Here is a 19,508-nt window from a genome sequence, read left to right as displayed (position 1 = left end):
ATCTTTTCTAGTTCTGAATATTGGACAGATATTCTTGGTTCTTGTTTTAAGAGACCACAGCTAAAATAATCTTAGCCTGGGGGCGTGTAAGGACAATTTTTGTGACCCTAAAGCATCTCCTGAGTGTAGAGAGTTAAAAGAGCAGCTCTCCAGCATTGTGACAAGAGCCTGAGCTGAGTGACAGTTCTGCTGTGTGACATCACAGCTTTTTTTGGGTGTTGCAAGAGCATTTTTTGGTGAGGAGGAACAATCTGAGGCTCTTGACAGCAGCACGTTTTTGTTTGGAACAATATGTCCCTATTATGAAGTGTTTGGTTGGGATAATTTGGGAACTAAAGGAATGTGGGTTGAAGTTCAACCAGGCATAAATTTGCATTGAATTTTAGGGAAAACAGTTCTTAGAATTTTTTTTCTTTTTTTTTTTTCTGTCATTTCAAACCTGAGTGGAATATTCCCAATTTCCTTGAGGTGGGAATCCCCTGCTCTAACCACAGCTGTGAGCTCCTGCGCAGGGTAAAACCCAGGCACTCAGGATAATTTCTGGAGGAAATTTCTTTGGTTTTCTCCAAGGAGATGCAACTTGTCCTGACATATTGTAAGGTAAAACAGAGGAGTGAGGCTGGAGCCTTTCATACATTTATTTTTATCCCTGTTTTCCCAACCAAGAGCAAGGAGTCACACCTCTGTCAGAGGGTGACCTTTGTGTCTGCTTTAATCCCTTCTGTGCTCTGGGAGCCTTGCCTGCGTTTGTCAGGTGCCATTAGTGCAAGAGCAGGATTTCCACACATGATGATAGAAACAGATTTTGGGCAAGCAGGAGGAGAGGTGCTGAGCTCACAGAATATCCTGAGCTGGAGAGGAGCCAGAAGGAATTTTAAGGAAAATGCTTCTTATATTTTTTTCCTATATTTTTTTTTCCTGTCATTTCAAACCTGAGTGGAATATTCCCAGTTTCCTTGAGGTGGGAATCCCCTGCTCTAACCACAGCGGTGAGCTCCTCGGCAGGGTCAAAGTTGGAGTCATTTTGTCATTTTGTCCCCTGTCCATCTCATCTGACCCTTGCCTGTCCTTGCAGTGGGGCTGCTGAGGCAGCTCCTGGTGCAGCAGCTGGGCCTGGCTGAGAAGGGGCCCCTGGAGGACAGACAGCGCTTGCCCAGGTTCAGGACCGTGTCCCAGGAAGCCCAGACAGAGAGTGGCAACGAGCTGCAGCCCTCTGAGAGCAAATCCCAGCAGCCTGGAGAGGACAGAAGCCTTGGCAGAACTGGAGAGGCCGCGGGCGGGCACGGCCCCCGGACTGCAGCGGCGTGCCCGGCCGCAGGGGATGCCGTGCAGCTGGTGGGCACGGAGCCCGCTGCCAGGGGCGCTTTGCCCATGGACAGCATGAACCTGGAGGGCTCCAGCTCGGAGCTGGAGGGGCTGGGGGCTGAGGAGAGCGGGGAGCATTTCTTCGATGCTCGGGAAGCTCACAGCGACGAGAACCCCGGCGAGAGCGAGAGCGAGCTGCTGGACAGGAAAGAAGAGGAGGAGGAGGAGGAGGAGGAGGAGGAGGAAGAGGTGCAAATTCGGATCTCAGGTGAGCCTGGGGCTCTCCTGCAGGGGGTGGTGATGGCCAGGTCCTGATTCAGGAGGTGATGGCCTGGCCAGGTCCATTTAACACTTCACCTTTTGTTTGTCTGGGGTGGGACAGTCAGCTCCCAGCTCTCACCAAGTCATTTCAGCCCTGTGCAAACATGGCCCTGGTTCATTCTTCATGTGCTGGGGGACACACCCTGTGACAGACTGGAATGGCAGAGGCACCAGGCACAAGCCAAGCCCTCGACTGTGGCTGGCCTGGACCACTTCATCTCTCTACTGCCTAAGGGATCTGTAGGGAAAAGGTTTTCCCTGGAGGCAAAGCACTTTTTAAAGCCCTTTTCCTGATCAAGCTTCAGGAAAGAAACTCAAGACTTTAATTTTACACGGTAATAGCCTCCTGTAACCTTGCCACACTCTGAACATAAGAAAAGTTTATGATTTTATTATTTTTATTGTTACTGCTGCACATGGACTGTTTGACAGCTACCTGAGCACACCAAACTTAGCACAGAAGCTGAGGTTTCTCTCATGTGCATTTTGTAGTAGAAGCAGCTGCTATCAGGTGGATTCAACACTAACAGCCACACAGAAGTCTCTTACCCATAAATATGCTCTTATTTAAAAATTGGATTATATCCACAGGGATAAGCCAATTTATGACTGCCCCAACGCTGCTTTCCAACTACATAGTGCAAATAATTTTTCTCACTGAGACATTTTAAATTATTAAAACTGAGCCAACAACTCGAAGCATCTAATTTATTTGTCACCTCTTCCACTGTTTACTTTTTTAACTGTATGGGGACATCAAAATGGGACTGATCTGTTTTTAGTCAATTCTGAGTCCCCTCTGCTGGCTTTGCCTGTGGTATTATAGAGATATTCATTAAATAGACTCCTGTTTCTGGGTGCAGGTTGTGAAAGCATTTTCTGTCTGCATTTACTTTATCTTTTAGCATATCAGCAAGCTCTGCTTTAAACCTCACCCATCTAAAAGCATCCTAAGTGCCAGGGGAGTGGAGTTTGGGAATCCAGCAGCTGGATTTGTCAGGTGCCATTAGTGCAAGAGCAGGATTTTGAGATATTATCATAGAAACAGAGATTTTGGGCAAGCAGGAAGGGAGGTGATGAGCTCACAGAATAGCCTGAGCTGGAGAGGAGCCAGAAGGATCATTGAGTCCAGGTGCTGTCCATTTAATTATGGGCTTTTTTTAATGTACAGTGTAAAAACCATCCCTGATCTCTGAACCTGTTCAGAACTAGCTGAGTCTGATAACACCACTAATCTTTGGAGTGTTCACAAATGATTTTTCTCAGGAGATGGGCTGTGGGACTTCTTTTCTCAAGAGATGGGCTGTGGGACTTCTTTTCTCAGGAGATGGGCTGTGGGACATCCCCACTTCTGTCTCTTAGAATCTTCCCAAACCCCTCTGAACCCTGAAGCTTTTTGGGGACGGTTGAGTCAAACCCCGTTGTCTCTGCAGGAAATCATTGGATTTTTCTCAGGAGATGGGCTGTGGGACTTCTTTTCTCAGGAGATGGGCTGTGGGACTTCTTTTCTCAGGAGATGGGCTGTGGGACATCCCCACTTCTGTCTCTTAGAATCTGCTCAAACCCCTCTGAACCCTGAAGCTTTTTGGGGACGGTTGAGTCAAACCCCATTGTCTCTGCAGGAAATCATTGGATTTTTCTCAGGAGAAGGGCTGTGGGACTTCTTTTCTCAGGAGATGGGCTGTGGGACTTCTTTTCTCAGGAGATGGGCTGTGGGACATCCCCACTTCTGTCTCTTAGAATCTGCTCAAACCCCTCTGAACCCTGAAGCTTTTTGGGGACGGTTGAGTCAAACCCCATTGTCTCTGCAGGAAATCATTGGATTTTTCTCAGGAGAAGGGCTGTGGGACTTCTTTTCTCAGGAGATGGGCTGTGGGACTTCTTTTCTCAGGAGATGGGCTGTGGGACATCCCCACTTCTGTCTCTTAGAATCTGCTCAAACCCCTCTGAACCCTGAAGCTTTTTGGGGACGGTTGAGTCAAACCCCATTGTCTCTGCAGGAAATCATTGGATTTTTCTCAGGAGAAGGGCTGTGGGACTTCTTTTCTCAGGAGATGGGCTGTGGGACTTCTTTTCTCAGGAGATGGGCTGTGGGACATCCCCACTTCTGTCTCTTAGAATCTGCTCAAACCCCTCTGAACCCTAAAGCTTTTTGGGGACGGTTGAGTCAAACCCCATTGTCTCTGCAGGAAATCATTGGATTTTTCTCAGGAGATGGGCTGTGGGACTTCTTTTCTCAAGAGATGGGCTGTGGGACTTCTTTTCTCAGGAGATGGGCTGTGGGACATCCCCACTTCTGTCTCTTAGAATCTTCCCAAACCCCTCTGAGCCCTGAAGCTTTTTGGGGACGGTTGAGTCAAACCCCATTGTCTCTGCAGGAAATCATTGGATTTTTCTCAGGAGATGGGCTGTGGGACTTCTTTTCTCAGGAGATGGGCTGTGGGACTTCTTTTCTCAAGAGATGGGCTGTGGGACATCCCCACTTCTGTCTCTTAGAATCTTCTCAAACCCCTCTGAGCCCTGAAGCTTCAAACCCCGTTGTCTCCGCAGGAAATTATTTGATCCTTGACGGCTACGGAACAGTGCAGGAGAGCTCCACGGACGAGGAGGTGTCAGCCCTGGTCCTGCAGTGCACCTCCCACAGGCAGCCCCCCCTGGACTGTCCCCAGCAGCAGCAGCAGCAGCAGCAGCCCCTGTCCCCAAGGGACACCCAGTCGGACGGGGGCAGCTCGCCGTTCCCCGAGGAGCTGCGCTGGGCAGGGCTGGAGGAGCCCTGCCCCTTCCTGGGCAGCCCTCAGCTCCCTCTGGAGATCCGAGTGCAGCTCATGCAGTACATCCACAACATCGAGGATGCCCTGGAGAAGCTGAAGGTGCGTTGCTTTTTGTGCTTTTTGTCGTTGTTTCTGTTACTGTTATTAGTACTGCGTGTAGAACGTTTGATGGTCACCAGAGCGTTTGATCATTTCCATGCCCGTTCAGTTTTGGGTTAGAAAAAAGCTTTAAAATAATTCTGATGGGCAAGAGCACAGCCACATTTCTCTTTATCTCGGGTTCTTACTCCTGGAGGACTTTAGAGCAGAATCTTTTGCTTTTTTTGCTGTTTTGTGTGCATTGAGTTGTGGATCACGACAGGCCAGTAGTCCTGCTGGAGCTGGAGGGCTCTTTATTGCTTTGATTTTGATCTGGAGAAATTTCTGAGGGGTAGGAAGCCTGCAAAAGTGGAGTTTTCAACAGGTCACTGGTCTGAGGAATGTGGATTCCTGGCATAAAGATTAGGGAAGAGTTCTTCACAGAGAGGTGGGAGGGTTGGATCCCCATCCCTGCAGGTGTTCAAGGACACACTGGATGTGGCACTTGGGGACGAGGTGGTCTTAGGGCGTAGGTTGGACTCAGAGATCTCAAAGGTCTTTTCCAGCCTTGGTAATTCTGTGAAATCTCTCGTGTGCTGCTGCTCGTGGTGTCAAACAAAAACTCTTGAGTTGCACCGAGGATATGAGGCCAGTGTTGAGGTTTTCAGGGTCTGTATATTCCACATGATTTGTGCATGGGACGGGGATTCTCTTTCTAGAATAACTGCAGAAGGTTTGATGTGTGAAACATCCAGTAGCCAGCCTTTACTTTCACTGAAATCAGAATATTGCATGCAAATGAAGCTGCTGATGAAGGATTTGAGGGGGCTCACTCCAACCTGGCTGTTTGCAGTAGTGAAACTTCCCTTTTTCCTGTTTGAACCCCTCTTTGTTAGCTTGGTGAATGGAGAGCCAGTTGAGTTTTGGGGCTGTTGTTGTTGTTTTGCAGGAGGTTGAGGAGGATTACAGCGTTCTGCGGCGCCAGGGGCTGGCTGGCTCAGCCTCCACAGGAGAGCACTCAGGTAGGAGCCCCTGAGCCCCAGAATCAAACCCAGAGCACAAAGTCGAGTGTTTGGGCCACCTAAAAACAGAGGCCAGACAAACTAAGAGAATAAAAAGCAGTTCTGTTTATTGAAGGGCCTTCAGGTACATTTAGAGCAGACAAAACCCTCCCAAAATGGAGAACTGGTCATGGGTTTCACACTTTTATAAGTTTGGTCCATTTGCATTTTGGGGTGAATCTGCCAATTACAGCTTCAGCTAATGAAGTCATTTACCCCAAGTTTGCTGCCCCCAACTCACTTTTGTTTCCATCTCTGGCCTGAGGCAGTGAGGTGTCCTTGACTGCCTGGAGAGGAATTGTTGTGTCTGCCCCAAATGGGGAAGCAGCAGCTCACTCTGGATGTGGAGTTCAGAGTTCTACACTAAACTGTAGGTTACAAATAGATAAAAAATACAAAATCCTAAGGGATCAGAGGTCCAGCTGGCCTTCCTCACATGCCCAGAAAAGGTTTCACCTCCTTGAGCAGCTCTGGCAGTGCTGCCTGCAGGAAAGGTCAGCTCCATCCCTGGAGGCTCAGCTGAGCTTGTTCCTGCTCTGGAAAGTTCTGTTCCAGCTGCCCCACACCTTCATCCCAGGGTGAAGCTTCTCCTCCAGGCAGGCCAGACTGGTGGGAAGTCCCAGAGGGAGGTTCCTGAAATGCTGAGCCTGGCTCTGCTTTCCCTGGGGCCCTCCAGGTGGAATTGCTGAGCTCCTGAGCGAGGTCTGGAGGTGAGATGGGTGTGAAGCTCCCGCTGAGCACAGCTCTGCCTGTGGGAGTGCTCACAAGTGCCACACACTCATCTCCTGTCGCACTAGGACACAAAATAACTCCCCCGTTCACTTCAGATGCAAAAGAGGGAAAAGAGGAAGTTTCATTCCTGTCCTCACAATAGATAGAATTCCAAAGGTGACAGTGGACTGGAGGATGGAATTGCCACCTCTCCAGCCACACTGGTCAAACCAACAGTCCATCAATTCTCTGCTCCCACAGAGAAGAATGCAAAACAATCATTATTTACACGAACAGTGCTGACGACTCCAGGAGAAATATGCAAACATCAGAAGGCATGGAAAACTTTTAAAAGAACTTTAAAACTTCTAAAAGAGCAGGGCGACAATCTCCCAGTGCATCCCTCTCTCTCACCACCTTTTTCCTTTTTTTTTCCCCCCTTTTTCAGACAAAAGCTAGTCGTGTTTCCAGGAGTGGCTGAAGATTGGATGGAGAGAATCGGGACACAGCACCCGCTGTCTCCCCTGTGGACTCTGGGATGAGGGTTTGGAGCATCCAAGCAGGAACCATTCTCTAGCAAAGTGGGCATGGGGTGCTTTTCCTGTGGGGCATCTGCACTATCTTGTCAGTGAGGGAGTCTGTTCTATTCTGCTCCTCTCTCCTTGCTACCAGAAATTCAATTTTTTTTTTTTCAGAACAGAAAAAAAAAAAAAAACCAAACCAAATGTACAGAGCTTTGGGTGTAGGATATAAAAAAAATGTATTTAGACATTTAAAAGAAAAAAAAAATCAATGTATTTATTTGACTTCATTCCGTGTATCAAAAGCACATTTTAATTTTTTAATCTGCCTTTTTTTTTTTTTTTTTTTTTTTGTTTTGTTTTGTTTTGTTCTCTTTTTGGGTAGTGACAGTTCTGGCCCCCTGCATGTGGCCCACCCTGCCTGGTGAGGGGACAGGGGGGACCTGTGTGCAGGTGTTTCCTCACTGGACTGGACTCTGCACTCCCTGCTGGCACTCAGACTACCAAGAGCTACTCATGAAGGTGTTAGGATGGAATTTATGGCTGGAATTTGTCTGTATCCAACCAGCTGCATGGGAATTGCTCGTGCCACCACATGTGGAACAGGAATTTTCCATGCACTAACAGCCAGGCACTTGAGATGGGCAAATTTTCCTTTTCCCCTTTCCCATTCATTTGCTGGGAGAGGAGAAAGAGGTTTAATTTTGGCTTTTTTTTCTTGACTTTGTTGGCTTTGATCATTGTCTCCTTTGTAAAGTGATAAAAAAAAAATTACTTGGACCTGCAGCACTTTTGTAACTCTTCTCTGGATCAAAAAAAAAAAAAAAAAAGGAAAAAAAAAAGAGAAAAAATGCAAACCCAGAAGTGTTTCAAAGATGTGGGGCAGCTCTGCCCCTGATTCACTACTGAATGAAAAAGGGCTGCCATGGAGTTAGCCACAGGTACTGCTGATTATAGGGCCAGTAAGTTTTAGTACCTGAAGTATGTCTTGCTGAGGGCTCGGGGTGGGCTTTGGGGCTGTTTTTTTGGGGTGGGGTTGGATTTTGTTGAATTTTGCTATTTTTTTTTTTTCCTTGTTTTGTTTTTTTGGAATCATTCGTGCCAATGTGCTCTCACCCAAAGGGAGACTGGTGACTTGAGGAGGCTGAAGCAGCTCTTGGGCACTTCCTCAGGCCTGTCCTGGTGGGGTTTGCAGCTGGAATTCCTGCCAGGATGGGAATTAGGGTAACCCTGGGCACAGCCTCTGCCCTGAGCCCATTTCCGTTCATTCCCCACCCCCCCATGCTGGGTTTCACACAAGGTGGGTCTGACAGCAAGGAGTTCTGCATCCACTGCCCCTTGCCTGGCCTTTTTAGGCATCTCCTTGTTTTTCTGGGCTTTTCTGTAGCAAATGAGGGGTGATCATGAATTTTCACTGCCCTGCTTGGCACAGGCTGGTTCAAGCTGTCCCCAGTGCCACTGGGCTGGGCTGCTCCTGCCAGGTGTGTGAGCTACACAGCCTCTGCCCAAGATTTAAGCTCTTCAAGGAAGCCCTCCTGCACGTGCCATGGACAAGTCAGAGCTTTGCTCAGCACCAGGATCCTCCTGCTCCTCTAAAGCAAACGTTTTGCCTTCAGCTGCTGGCAAGAAAGCACCTCTGTCCCTTGTCAGAGCAATCCTAGCTCTTGTCCTTCCCCCAGGAAGCTGTGGGGGATGAGTTCAGGTGGCAGGAGAGGGAGCAGAGGTGGTTTTGGTGTGGGAGTTGGAGCCAGGAGCCCTTTTGGAGGGTAGGGAGGAATTCCTGTTGTTTCCAGAGCATCACCACTGCCAGCAGCAGCCAGAGCCTCCTGCAGGCTGCCAGGAGCTCCCTGGATTTTTGGGATGCACCAAATGTGTGGGATTATTGTCAGTATTAACCCAGCGCTCCATCCTCAGGGATGGGCTCTCCCCTCCTCACCTCAGCCCCACAATTCCCAGGGTTATAAAGATCCGGATTTCCCCTGACAACCCCCCAGCCTGGAATGCTGCCAGGAAGAGAGCTGGGCAAGAGCCAGACCTGGGGTTGAACCCCTTTTCCCCGCTCACACTCCAAAAACAGGAGCAGCTCTTGTGACCTCAGTCATCTACAGGGCTCCCAGGGGCTTCCATGGAATTCCAGGACAGAGGGAGCTCAGTCTGGCTCTGGAAGGATGTTCTGGAAGAGCAGCAGAGGTGGGGTTTGGAGATGCCCTGGGTGGTTCCTGCTCTTTGCTCGTGGCTGAGCACAAAATCCTCGCTGGGTCTCTGCAGGCTGCCAGAATTCCAAGGTCTGTGCTGCTTCCTGGTTTCACCTCTGTGAAAAGCTGGGAATGCAGCGAGTTGGTGAATTCCCATTTTTGCCTGCTGGAGTGGATTTCCCTTGCCCAGATCCCCTCATTCTGCCCGGGGGTAACCCACAGGGTGAGGGGCAGCTGTGTCCCTGTCGCTGTCGGGGTGGGTAGGGGAGGATCCCCCTCCGTGCCAGGCTGGGGCTGCCAGAGGTTCAGGAGGGCTGGGGAAGCCCAGCTGCTCCGAGCCCGCCTCGGGGGGACAGAAACCCCACTCTGGGCTCTGTCCTGGCTCTGCTTCCAGCCCTGGCTCATCCTCACAAACAGGGATGGTGGTGGGCCAGGGATCCCTCCACTGGAGGGACTGGAAATTCCTTTTGTCCAGGGAACTCCTCTTTCCCCAGGAAATTCCTCTTGTCCAGGGAACACCTTTTCCCAGGGAACTCCTCTTTCCCAGGAAATTCCTTTTGTCCAGGGAACTCCTCTTTCCCCAGGAAATTCCTCTTGTCCAGGGAACACCTTTTCCCAGGGAACTCCTCTTTCCCAGGAAATTCCTTTTGTCCAGGGAACTCCTTTTTCCTCGGAAATTCCTTTTCCCAGGGAACTTCTTTTTCCCAGAAAACTCCTTTTTCCCAGGGAACTCCTCTTTCCCAGGAAATTCCTTTTGTCCAGGGAACTCCTTTTCCCAGGGAACTCCTCTTTCCCAGGAAATTCCTTTTGTCCAGGGAACTCCTTTTTCCTCAGAAATTCCTTTTCCCAGGGAATTCCTTTTCCCAGGGAATTCCTTTTTCCCAGAAAACTCCTTTTTCCCAGGGAATTCCTTTTGTCCAGGGAACTCCTTTTTCCTCGGAAATTCCTTTCCCCAGGGAACTCCTTTCCCCAGGGAACTCCTTTTTCCCAGGGAACTCCTCTTTCCCAGGAAATTCCTTTTCCCAGAAAACTCCTTTTCCCCAGGGAATTCCTTTTCCCAGGGAATTCCTTTTCCCAGAAAACTCCTTTTTCCCAGGGAATTCCTTTTGTCCAGGGAACTCCTTTTTCCCAGGAAATTCCTTTTCCCAGAAAACTCCTTTTCCCAGGGAACTCCTTTTCCCAGGGAACTCCTTTTCCCAGGGAACTCCTTTTTCCTCCCTGGCACACCTGCAGCACCACAGACCTCGGGCTGGAGCTCAAATGCACTATTCAGGATTCCCACAGGGTTTTTTTTCCCCCTCCTTTAAGCCATAAGATTTCCCCTTCTTTTAAACTGAAATTTTCATTTTAATTTCCCCCCGATTGGTTGGGCATTCCCTTATCCAAACAGTTCTCTGGAGTTTTTTTGTCCCAACCCCTGGTCCCAAAAATATTTCCCCCCCCGACTTCCCCGAACAGAAGAACAAGGATTTCTTGTTTTGGGAACAAGGATGGGGTATAAGAACATCTTCTGGGAGGTCATTTCCCTTCTGCTGTCACACAGCTCGTGGACAAGCCAAAAGCTCAAGATGGAATTTCCGTGGAATGGGAATTCCCTTCTCCTGCAGAAGACTGCCCTGCTGTGGGGGGTGGGATCAGGAGGATGGGGAGTGCAGACCTCAGGAGCTCTCAGACAGCAGCTGGCCTGTTCCAGTGCTCTCAGATTGGATATTCTGATTTTTATCTCCCTGCTATTCGATTGCATTCTCCTGGATCCAGTATTTTCTCCCTGTTCCCCAAAGAAATCCCTGGATTCCCTCCCCTTCCCCAAAGGTGCCAACTGACAAGCAGATGTACTGCAAAAGGGATACTGCAGCCAAAACACTGCTGTTTTATTTTGAATTAAGTCTTGTGGAGCTCTCTTCATACTAGAATATTTTTATTTTCTTTGTACAACATACAATCATGTACTCTTAACAGAGATTTACTTTAAAGAGAAGAAGAAAAAAAATCTGGAAGTATTCTTTAAAAAAAAATACACAAAAATCTTTATTAATAATCCTGTATTTTTACTGATCATGTTTGAATGTCTAAAAAGACTTTATTGTTCTAATTATCCAGATGTATGTTTGTAAAATAGCTCTTTTATGACTTAGCTGATCGGGTTGTATGTTTCTGGAATTAAATATTGGTCACTTAAAAAAAAAAAAAGAAATCTGTTTTCAGGACCTGGGAAATAGAAAATTTAAGCGTTTCAAATATCATTAAATAAGCTTAAAGGAAAATGAGGTTTGTCTGGTGGATTTTTTGGGATGGTTTGGCTGTAATTGCCTGGAGTGTTTAAAGGACAAATGATGGCAAAGGAAATTTTCCTTGGGGCTGATGAATTTTTCCAGAGATTGAAGTACCTTGATTGTATTTTTGCTGCTCAGACTTCATGAATTATTAATTCCATAATTAATTAATTGACAGAGCACCAACTACAGGAAAAGAAATCCCCCCTTGCTCCCAGCTGAGCTGACCCTTCAGGACATTCCCTGCAGGAACTGAAGCCTTGGTGTGCCCTGCACCCCCAGGGCCCTCCTGGGTGCTCCTGCAGCTGCAGGTGAGATTATAACAGGGAATTTCTGCCCTTTTTCAGGAATTTCTGCTTGCCCTGGTCACAGACAGCAACTTAATGAATTCTGGAGAAGTTCAGAGCTGATGCTCTGAGACAATTCAGCCTGAGCAGGGAGTTCTGCTTTCAATCCCAAATCATTTCTGGGTTCTTTGTCCTTTTAAATCCAACCAGAACCATTATTCAGTTAAATTAATGAATTGATCCTATTCATTTATTGTTATTTGTAAAAGGGAATTTGTTTTGAAGGTTGGGAATCATTGCTGTGCAACCCTTCCATGTCATATTTCACCCCAGCATCTTGCAAATATTTATTTGCATTCCCATTTTGCTCCTGGATCTTTTTCCCTCCACTGGGAGTGACCCTGAACTGTAAAAGAGAAGTGAAATTAAAACTCAGCTGCTGAGGGAACCTGTGAATTTTTGAACAGGGAACATCTGTGCTGAGGGTTTGGTGATTTCTGAGCAGAGGCTGCTCTCCCTGAATCCCTGGCTTTAGTGACATTCCTGTCTTTAGCTTCCCTGGAAGGTGATGATTCCTGACAGACAAGCTGGCAAAAATAAATTAATTAAGAACAACAACAAAACAGAAAACAAATCAGCTTTACTCCTGAAAACTTGGGAGCTTTTCCTTTTTTTTTCCCCTTCCCTGTCTGCATTATGTACACGAAGCTCCTTGAGAGATTTCTTTATTACTTTATTATAATTGGTAATCTGAGCTCTATTACACTTTCCTAATGATGCTCTTCGTGTTTTGCCTATTTAAATGTTATTTTATATATTCCCTTTACTGCCTTGCTGTAAATAAATGATTCAAAAACTCAGCAGCTCAGAGGAATCCGAGCTCCTCTGCCCTGGAATCCCAGCTGGGGGTGGGGGAGAGCTGTGCTGCACTTTTGGGGTTGTTTCACATCCACAATCCTGGAATTCATCTCTCCACAGGCAGGGAATACAGGAGGGGGATTCAGGGAATCATTGCAGGTGGGTATGGGGTCATTTGGGATCATTTTGAGTCATTTTTGGGTCATTTTGAGTCATTTTTGGGTTATAGGAGCTTTAAGGTCCCTTCCAACCCAAACCATCCCATGATTCCAGGGGATTCTGAGCAATTGGGGTGGCATTCTGTCCCTCCACCTCCCTAAATGACAAAAAACAACTGTTGAATCCATTTGTTCTCTCAGCAAAGATCCCTTTGGTATTTGCTGAAAAATACCCATAATTTCCCCCCCCTTTTTTTTTTTTGTCAGCTCCTCAGTGGATTTTAGGTTTTGTTCTTTCAAAATATTGATGGGAGGCTGGTGTAGGATGGAAGTTGTCCAGTCCCTGGCACGAGTTCTTTGCCAGTTGGGCTGAGCATTTTGGGGAGAAATGTTTCCCATCAGAGCTGGGCCCAGCACTCCCAGAATGGGGAAAAAAACCAAAAAATTTGGATGTGATTCCTTCAAAGTGTGATCCAAAATCGAGCTGGGAAAGAACCTGGGGTTAACTCTGAGCATATGCCTGGGTTAAAATGCTGGTTTAACAAATCTTCCAAAATTTTTAGACACCTGTTATTAAAAGAAGGAGGCGCAGGGGAGTTTTTGAAGGGGCCAAAAGTTTTGGTGCCACTTCCAGCTCCACCCTGGTGAGGTCAGGCAGTGAAGGTAAAGCTGTGATTTGGGAGGGGTTTCAGAGCCTTTCTGCAGAGCTGCACGTTGGTGTCCAGCCCCATTCACTGATTTCATCATTTCTGGAAAAGAATCCTGGGAGAAGGAAATTGGGAATGAGAGGAAGTGGCCTTGAGTTGTTCAGGTGAGATTTAGGTTGGGTATTTCTGATATTTCTCCATGGGAAGGGTGCTCAGGCATTGGAGCAGGGCAGTGGGGGAGTCAGCATCCCTAGAAATGTCCAAAAACCTGTGGATGTGGCACTTGAGGTGGTGCCATTGTGGGTGATGGGTTGATATTACCATTTACTAATCTTTAAAGGCTTTTCCAGCCTTGAAAATTCCATTATTCCATCCGAGTGCATTACTTGCTTGAACCCTCCTGCATTTCTCCATATCTCAAACCAAAAATCCACCACCAGCCTTTCCTTTAATCAGGAAACTGAATTTCCACCCCCCCCCCTTCTTCCTCAGCTGCTGGGAGTTTACAGCTGCAAATCATCGAGTTGGGCTTTTGGCAGAATAAAACCCCCAAAATATCCCAGCCTCTTCCTTTCTTGGAGCAGTTTGTTTGTTTCCAGATGCCTGCAGCTTATTCAGCGTGGAGCATCTCCCCTGATCAATATTTTAACCTTCTTGTTGATATTTACTCAGTGCTGCTGAATAAACTCCGTGGAGTGGAGCTCCAGAGTGAATCTCCATTTCTCTCAGCTCTCCGGGGCTTAGGCAATAATTTGCATTATCCGGGGTTATTGTTATGCTGGGATATTAATGAGCACATCTCCGTTCCTTCTGTCTCTCCAAAATTCAATTCAGAGCCCACTTCTGCTGCTGAAACAACTTCTCAGCTCTGAATTAGCACAGGGAGGAGAGAGCTTTGTGCTTTTCTTTTGTCAGCTCGCTTTGAAAAACCCTTTTCTCTCGGGTTTTATAAAGATGGGTTTGATGCAACTCCAGCTGCTTGGGCCTTGTGATGAGGGGGAGATTAAACCCTTCTTGGTGGCATTTTTAAATCCTTCTTCCATCTTTCATAACTATTAAAGTTTAATCCCATTTCTCTGGCTCTTCACCATAAAAACTCCCTATCAGAACTGCCCCATGTTCCCCGTGCCTGCCCTTAACCTGTTCTTTCACCTCCAAATGCTGATTTTTTTTTTTTTTTGCTTGTTTGTTTTTTTGGGAACTTCTCTCCTGGATTAAATGGGTTCACTACATTTCAGAAGCCCCCCTGAATGATTCATCACCATCATTTTGGGGTGTGCATGCAGCAGAAGTCAAATAGCCTCAATTGCAGCTTCTATTGAACTCATCTTTTCTCCTCTGCAATTTCTTTATTGTGCCATAATAAAGCTGCCCCTGTCACTGCTGAGCTCTGCCTCATCCATCTCCCTCTGTGAGATGGGAGCTGAGAGAAAACTCTCTGCTGAGCCTGGACTGGACCAGTCCACCTCAGAAACTGGAAAAAATTCTCCCCCAAGTCGTTTTTTCCTGCTGGAAATGCTGTGACAGCCCCCCAGGCACAGCAGTGGCTGTGGATGTACCCCAGGAACAGCAAATGGCTCCAACCTTGGCATCTCCTTCTCAGCAAACCCAGTTCTCCGATTTAGGCATGAATTCCTGCCCCAAAATCCACAGCAGCAGCGTGGTCTCTGCTCCAGCTGCTCCTTCAGGGCTCCGTGCCTGTAATTCCCTTAGAAACCTCAGGGTTCGGGCTCTCAGCTGATCCAAATCTCCCTGTTCAGGTGCTCATTCCCCTAGGACTGAGCCTGTGCTTTTCCCATTTTCCCTCTTTTCCTCTTCCTCCTTTTCCTTTTCCTCCTTCTCCTTCTCCTTCTCCTTCTCCTTCTCCTTCTCCTTCTCCTTCTCCTTCTCCTTCTCCTTCTCCTTCTCCTTCTCCTTCTCCTTCTCCTTCTCCTTCTCCTTCTCCTTCTCCTCCTTCCCTCCATGGAATTATGAGAGCTGGAACCCTCCATGGAATTATCAGGGCTCTGTGCTTGGAATTTCCTTACAGAACTTGGGGTTTGGGCTCTCAGCAGATCCAAATCTCCCTGTTCAGGTGCTCCTTCCCCTAGGACTGAGTCTTCCCTTCACTGCCTTCCTTTCCTGACTCTCCATGGAATTAGGAGAGCTGGAATTATGAGAGCTGGAACTTTCCATGGAATTAGGAGAGCTGGAACTCTCCATGGAATTATGAGAGCTGGAAAATGTCGTGCCCTGTGCTGATGGGAAAAGTCAGACCTGCAGTTCTGCAGGGATAAAAGGTGGCTCTACACCTCTGACCTCTGCCTGGAAGAGGAAGGCTGTATAAACTGGTGGAGATTTAAAGGCAGGTGAATTTGCCCCAAAATCACAGCCAGGGCTGGAATTCCCTGAACCTGGTGCAAAAATGAGAGGTCTCCTCCTGAGTCCTTGTCCCAACCTGCCCATGACTCATTTCATTCTTCGTTCCTCCCTTCTCTTAATCATTCCTCACTTGAAAGTCTCTTCATCTTTTGTCTCTTCATCTTTTGTTTTCCCCACATTTCAAAGAGAGGTTGGGTTTTGGTTGGATTTTTTTTTTTCTGCCTCACTTAAATGACTGCTTTCCTTTCTCTTTGGGGTGTGGATGGAATGCACAGAGGAGAAAACATCCTTTGATGCAGTAATTACGAGGAGGAGAACCAAAAAGAAGAGCAAGGGAAAGTGTGATGGAAGGAAAGATAGGCTGGAAATGATCAGTCCAATATTTATGATTGTCTGAGGGGATGGATCCTGTGGCAACTGAGATGTTCTGTGTGACCCCACTGAGATCCTGTCACTGCTCCCACCCTCTGGTCCCCATCCCTAAAGTGGCAAGAATCCCAAATCCATTAAATACTGCACCTTCTTCAAGTGCTCTGATCTCCCAGGGTTCTCTCACTGCGTGTGCAGCACCTGAGAGGGGGTGGGATCCATTTTTGGGAAGCTTCAGGCACTAAAATCCCCAATCCCACGTACATTTCTGGGATTAGGTGGCAGTTGAAGGCTTCCCAAATGGGGAATCAGGGTGTGGAACAGCCTCTTCAGCTGGGACCAGGAATATCCTCCCAAATCCTGCAGCAGGATTTGGCAGATGCCACTCCTGGCTCTCCAGCTCGTTGAAATTCGCACACATTTTCCTTTTTGCATGGAAGACAAGGCAAACAAACTGTTCCACATAATGTTCCTTATTTATCTAACTCATCCTACCAACTTCTTGGAGCTATCTAAATATATATTTATAATTAGCTGGGCTTTTTTATATAACTACCACAGGCTACTTGCTCCTCTCACTGCTTCCTTCAGAGCAGCTCTTATCTATAAAATTATCTCATTTGGACGTCCTCTATTACCAATAAAAACTTGTTATGAACCTGAGTGAAAAAAATCACACCCATAATAGATTTATTCTTTGTGTCTCAGTCAAATCTTGACTTTCAATGCCTTTTATCCCCTGAAATCTCTAAGCTCTGCCTGAATTTGACTTTTTGTTTTTGCAGTGGGCCTGTTATTTACTGTTCTGCTGAAATACAGCCACCTATGTAGATAAATGTAGCTTTTTTTTTTTTTTTTTTAATGATTCACTGCTCACCTCCACATCACTTTGAGATCAGAGCCCCTCTCCGTGCAGCTGACAGGGAAAAGAGAATTTAACTGCTTGGATGAATAACCTGCTAGGAGGGAAGCAGTGGGCACTGCTGGGGGCTCTTTGTTCCAGATGTCTGGAGGTGTGGGATTATTCCCAGGAAAAACAGCCTGGAGTTTGGGGAAATTGGGGCAGCTTCATCCATGTGCAGCACCACAGGATTTCCTACACCCTCCTGGCAAAGCTGCTGCTGGGGAAAGGGTTTTGGGGCTGGATGGGGGCACCAGAAAGTGTCTGGGGCTGGATTTAGACCTCAAAATGTGTTTGGGGCTGGATTGAGGCCCTGGGTCTGGGTTGAGACCCTAAAGTGTATTTAGGTCTGGATTAAGCCCCCAAATCGTGTTTGGATCTGGATTGAGGCCTCAAAAATGTGTTTGTGTGGATGGAGACCCCATAAAGTGTTTGGGGCTGGATTGAGACCCCAAAGTGTGTTTGGGTCTGAATTGTGACCCTGGGTCTGGATTGAGACCCTGGACTGTATTTGGGTCTGGATTGTGACTCCAAAAAGTGTTTGGGTCTGGATTGAGACCCCAAAACAGCTTTGGGTCTGGATTGAGACACTAAAAAGTGTTTGGATCTGGACTGAGGCCTCAAAATGTGTTTGTGACTGGATGGCGACCCCATAAAGTGTTTGGGTCTGGATTGACACCCTGGACTGTATTTGGGTCTGGACTGTGACTCCAAAAACAGGTTGGGGTCTGGATTGAGACTCCAAAACAGGTTGGGGTCTGGATTGAGACCCCAAAACAGGTTGGGGTCTGGATTGAGACCCCAAAACAGGTTGGGGTCTGGATTGAGACCCCAGAACAGGTTGGGGTCTGGATTGAGACCCCAAAACAGGTTGGGGTCTGCCCTGAGCTGGACCTGCACTGGTCCCATGCCTTTGTGCTGCTCTTTGGGACAATGAACTCCATCTCCAAGCCCTGCTGCTCTCCCCTGTGCCTTGGTGAGCCCAGGGAACATCCTGGCAGCGATTCCCCGGGCAGGAGCAGCCAGGGCTGGCTGGGGGGAGCAGTGCCCTGCCCTGAGCACCCCCAAGGGCTTTTGGAAGCCTCAGCACCTCCTCCCTGTCTCTGAGTGCCCCTGTTAGCGATCAGGAGCACACATAATCATGGAATTTCATTCTGTGCAGGTGCTTTTGTTGCAGAGCTCTGGGAATCAGGGGCACAGACCCAAATCTGACTCCCACATGGCTTTTGAGATGAACGTGTTTTATATTCTATCGCTATATAACTTACATATTAATTATTAAACTTATATTGTTCTGTCATATACATTGACCTTATTCAAGCATGAATTTCTCGTGATCTCTCTCAAGCCCCTGACCACAGTTTCTTATGATTATTCTTGTGATTAAACAGTAATTACGTTTAATTACTAAACAATCATCGCATCTAACAGTTCTATCATTTATCATATACTGGTCACACTGGTGCAGCTCTAGCAAGCACAAGGCCTGTACATTCCCAGGGTATTTTCCCAGGGCCTACTAAGCCTAACTTTCCTTCTAACTCCCCGAATCCCCATGATTTTAAACCCTTTTACTATCACCCCGAGCGTGAGTGGGATCCCACCCCCTCCGTAACACTTGGATTTGCAGCCTCACACCAACAACAGCTCCTTCCCCAAACAGGATTTTCTGGGTCATCAAACCCTCCAGCTTTGGCAGGGAACTGTGTCACATCACCTCATTCATAAAATGACCAAACTCTATTTTAAACCTCGCTGGGTGCCCTCCCTCCCCCTCCTCTCCCCACGTAACACTTCCCAGCAGAAGGCACTTTGGAAACCTCTCTCCTGTGGTTAGAATCCTGGTTTCCCCCCCCCCCAAACCAAACCAGATTTATTTGCAGGCAGTTTCTGGAGCTGTCTCCTCTGGATTCCTGCTTTCAGCTCACTCTGTTGGCTGCCAGGGTGCTTTAACTTGTGATTCTGCTCTGATTTATGCCATGCCATGGAGATTTTGGAGAAATTCTGGGTTTCCAGGTCTTGAGGCTCCAATAACTGCATGAAGAACTCAGGGCACGGCAGAGATGGATCTGAACCATGCAGAAAAATCTCTAAAAGAGAGTGTGGTGCTGGCACAAGGCAGGAGCCATGAGGAGGATGCAGAATCCACCTGGATCAAGGTGGATGGGGGAGCCCTGCCTGGCCCAGGTGTGCTCAGAGCTGAGGTGAGAGGGGGGATCTGTCCAGCTCCCACTCCTGGAGCTGGCACAGAGGCTGCTCCGGGTCCAGGAGAAATCCCAGCTCTGTCAGCCAAACCTTTGCTCACCCAGGCAGGGCTGAACCTGGACCTGCAGGGCCACAGTCATTAATTAGAAGCAGATGCAGCCCAGATGAGGGAAATGCTCATCAATTCCAGGAATAATAAATGCTGGGAACGGCCTGCTGGGCAGGGACACTGGGACAAAGGGATCTGTCACAAAGCCACTGACTTGTAGCTGTTGTCCTGAGGGAAATGATGTGTAAAAGGGATGAGCTCAAACACCCCATGCCTGTTACCTGTGTATCTCATGAGTAATTTGTCTCTGAGGCAGAGGCGTTTTATTTTTCTCCTGTGAAGCTGATTCTTTTCCTCCAGCTTATTTCTTCTCAGCAGGAGGGGAAGATGAATTTCTGTCAAATAATAGTTCATTGCTCTTAATGCAAGAGTCCAAT

General features: G+C 47.6%; 1 protein-coding gene across 5 annotated transcripts in view; it reads left to right on the top strand.

Moving 5' to 3' along the window:
• ARHGEF12 (Rho guanine nucleotide exchange factor 12) overlaps positions 1-11,227 on the top strand; it is an 81,011-nt gene extending 69,784 nt beyond the window's left edge. For 4 of the 5 annotated variants that reach the window (XM_068172162.1, XM_068172160.1, XM_068172163.1 and 1 more), the window contains 4 exons: positions 1,076-1,573; positions 4,177-4,496; positions 5,425-5,497; positions 6,696-7,092. In XM_068172162.1, coding sequence (XP_068028263.1) covers positions 1,076-1,573; positions 4,177-4,496; positions 5,425-5,497; positions 6,696-6,706 — 902 coding nt within the window. In that variant the 3' untranslated portion in view covers positions 6,707-7,092. Of the gene's footprint in view, positions 1-1,075; positions 1,574-4,176; positions 4,497-5,424; positions 5,498-6,695; positions 7,122-7,159 lie in introns of those variants that run through there. The other variant, XM_068172159.1, reaches the window with a different exon arrangement.
• The last annotated feature ends 8,281 nt before the right edge of the window (positions 11,228-19,508 follow it).

The sequence above is a fragment of the Anomalospiza imberbis genome, chromosome 24, assembly GCF_031753505.1.
Source record: "Anomalospiza imberbis isolate Cuckoo-Finch-1a 21T00152 chromosome 24, ASM3175350v1, whole genome shotgun sequence".
NCBI lineage: Eukaryota > Metazoa > Chordata > Aves > Passeriformes > Viduidae > Anomalospiza > Anomalospiza imberbis.
Note: the sequence above shows the minus strand (reverse complement) of the source record. Positions and strands in the feature narration are given on the sequence as shown.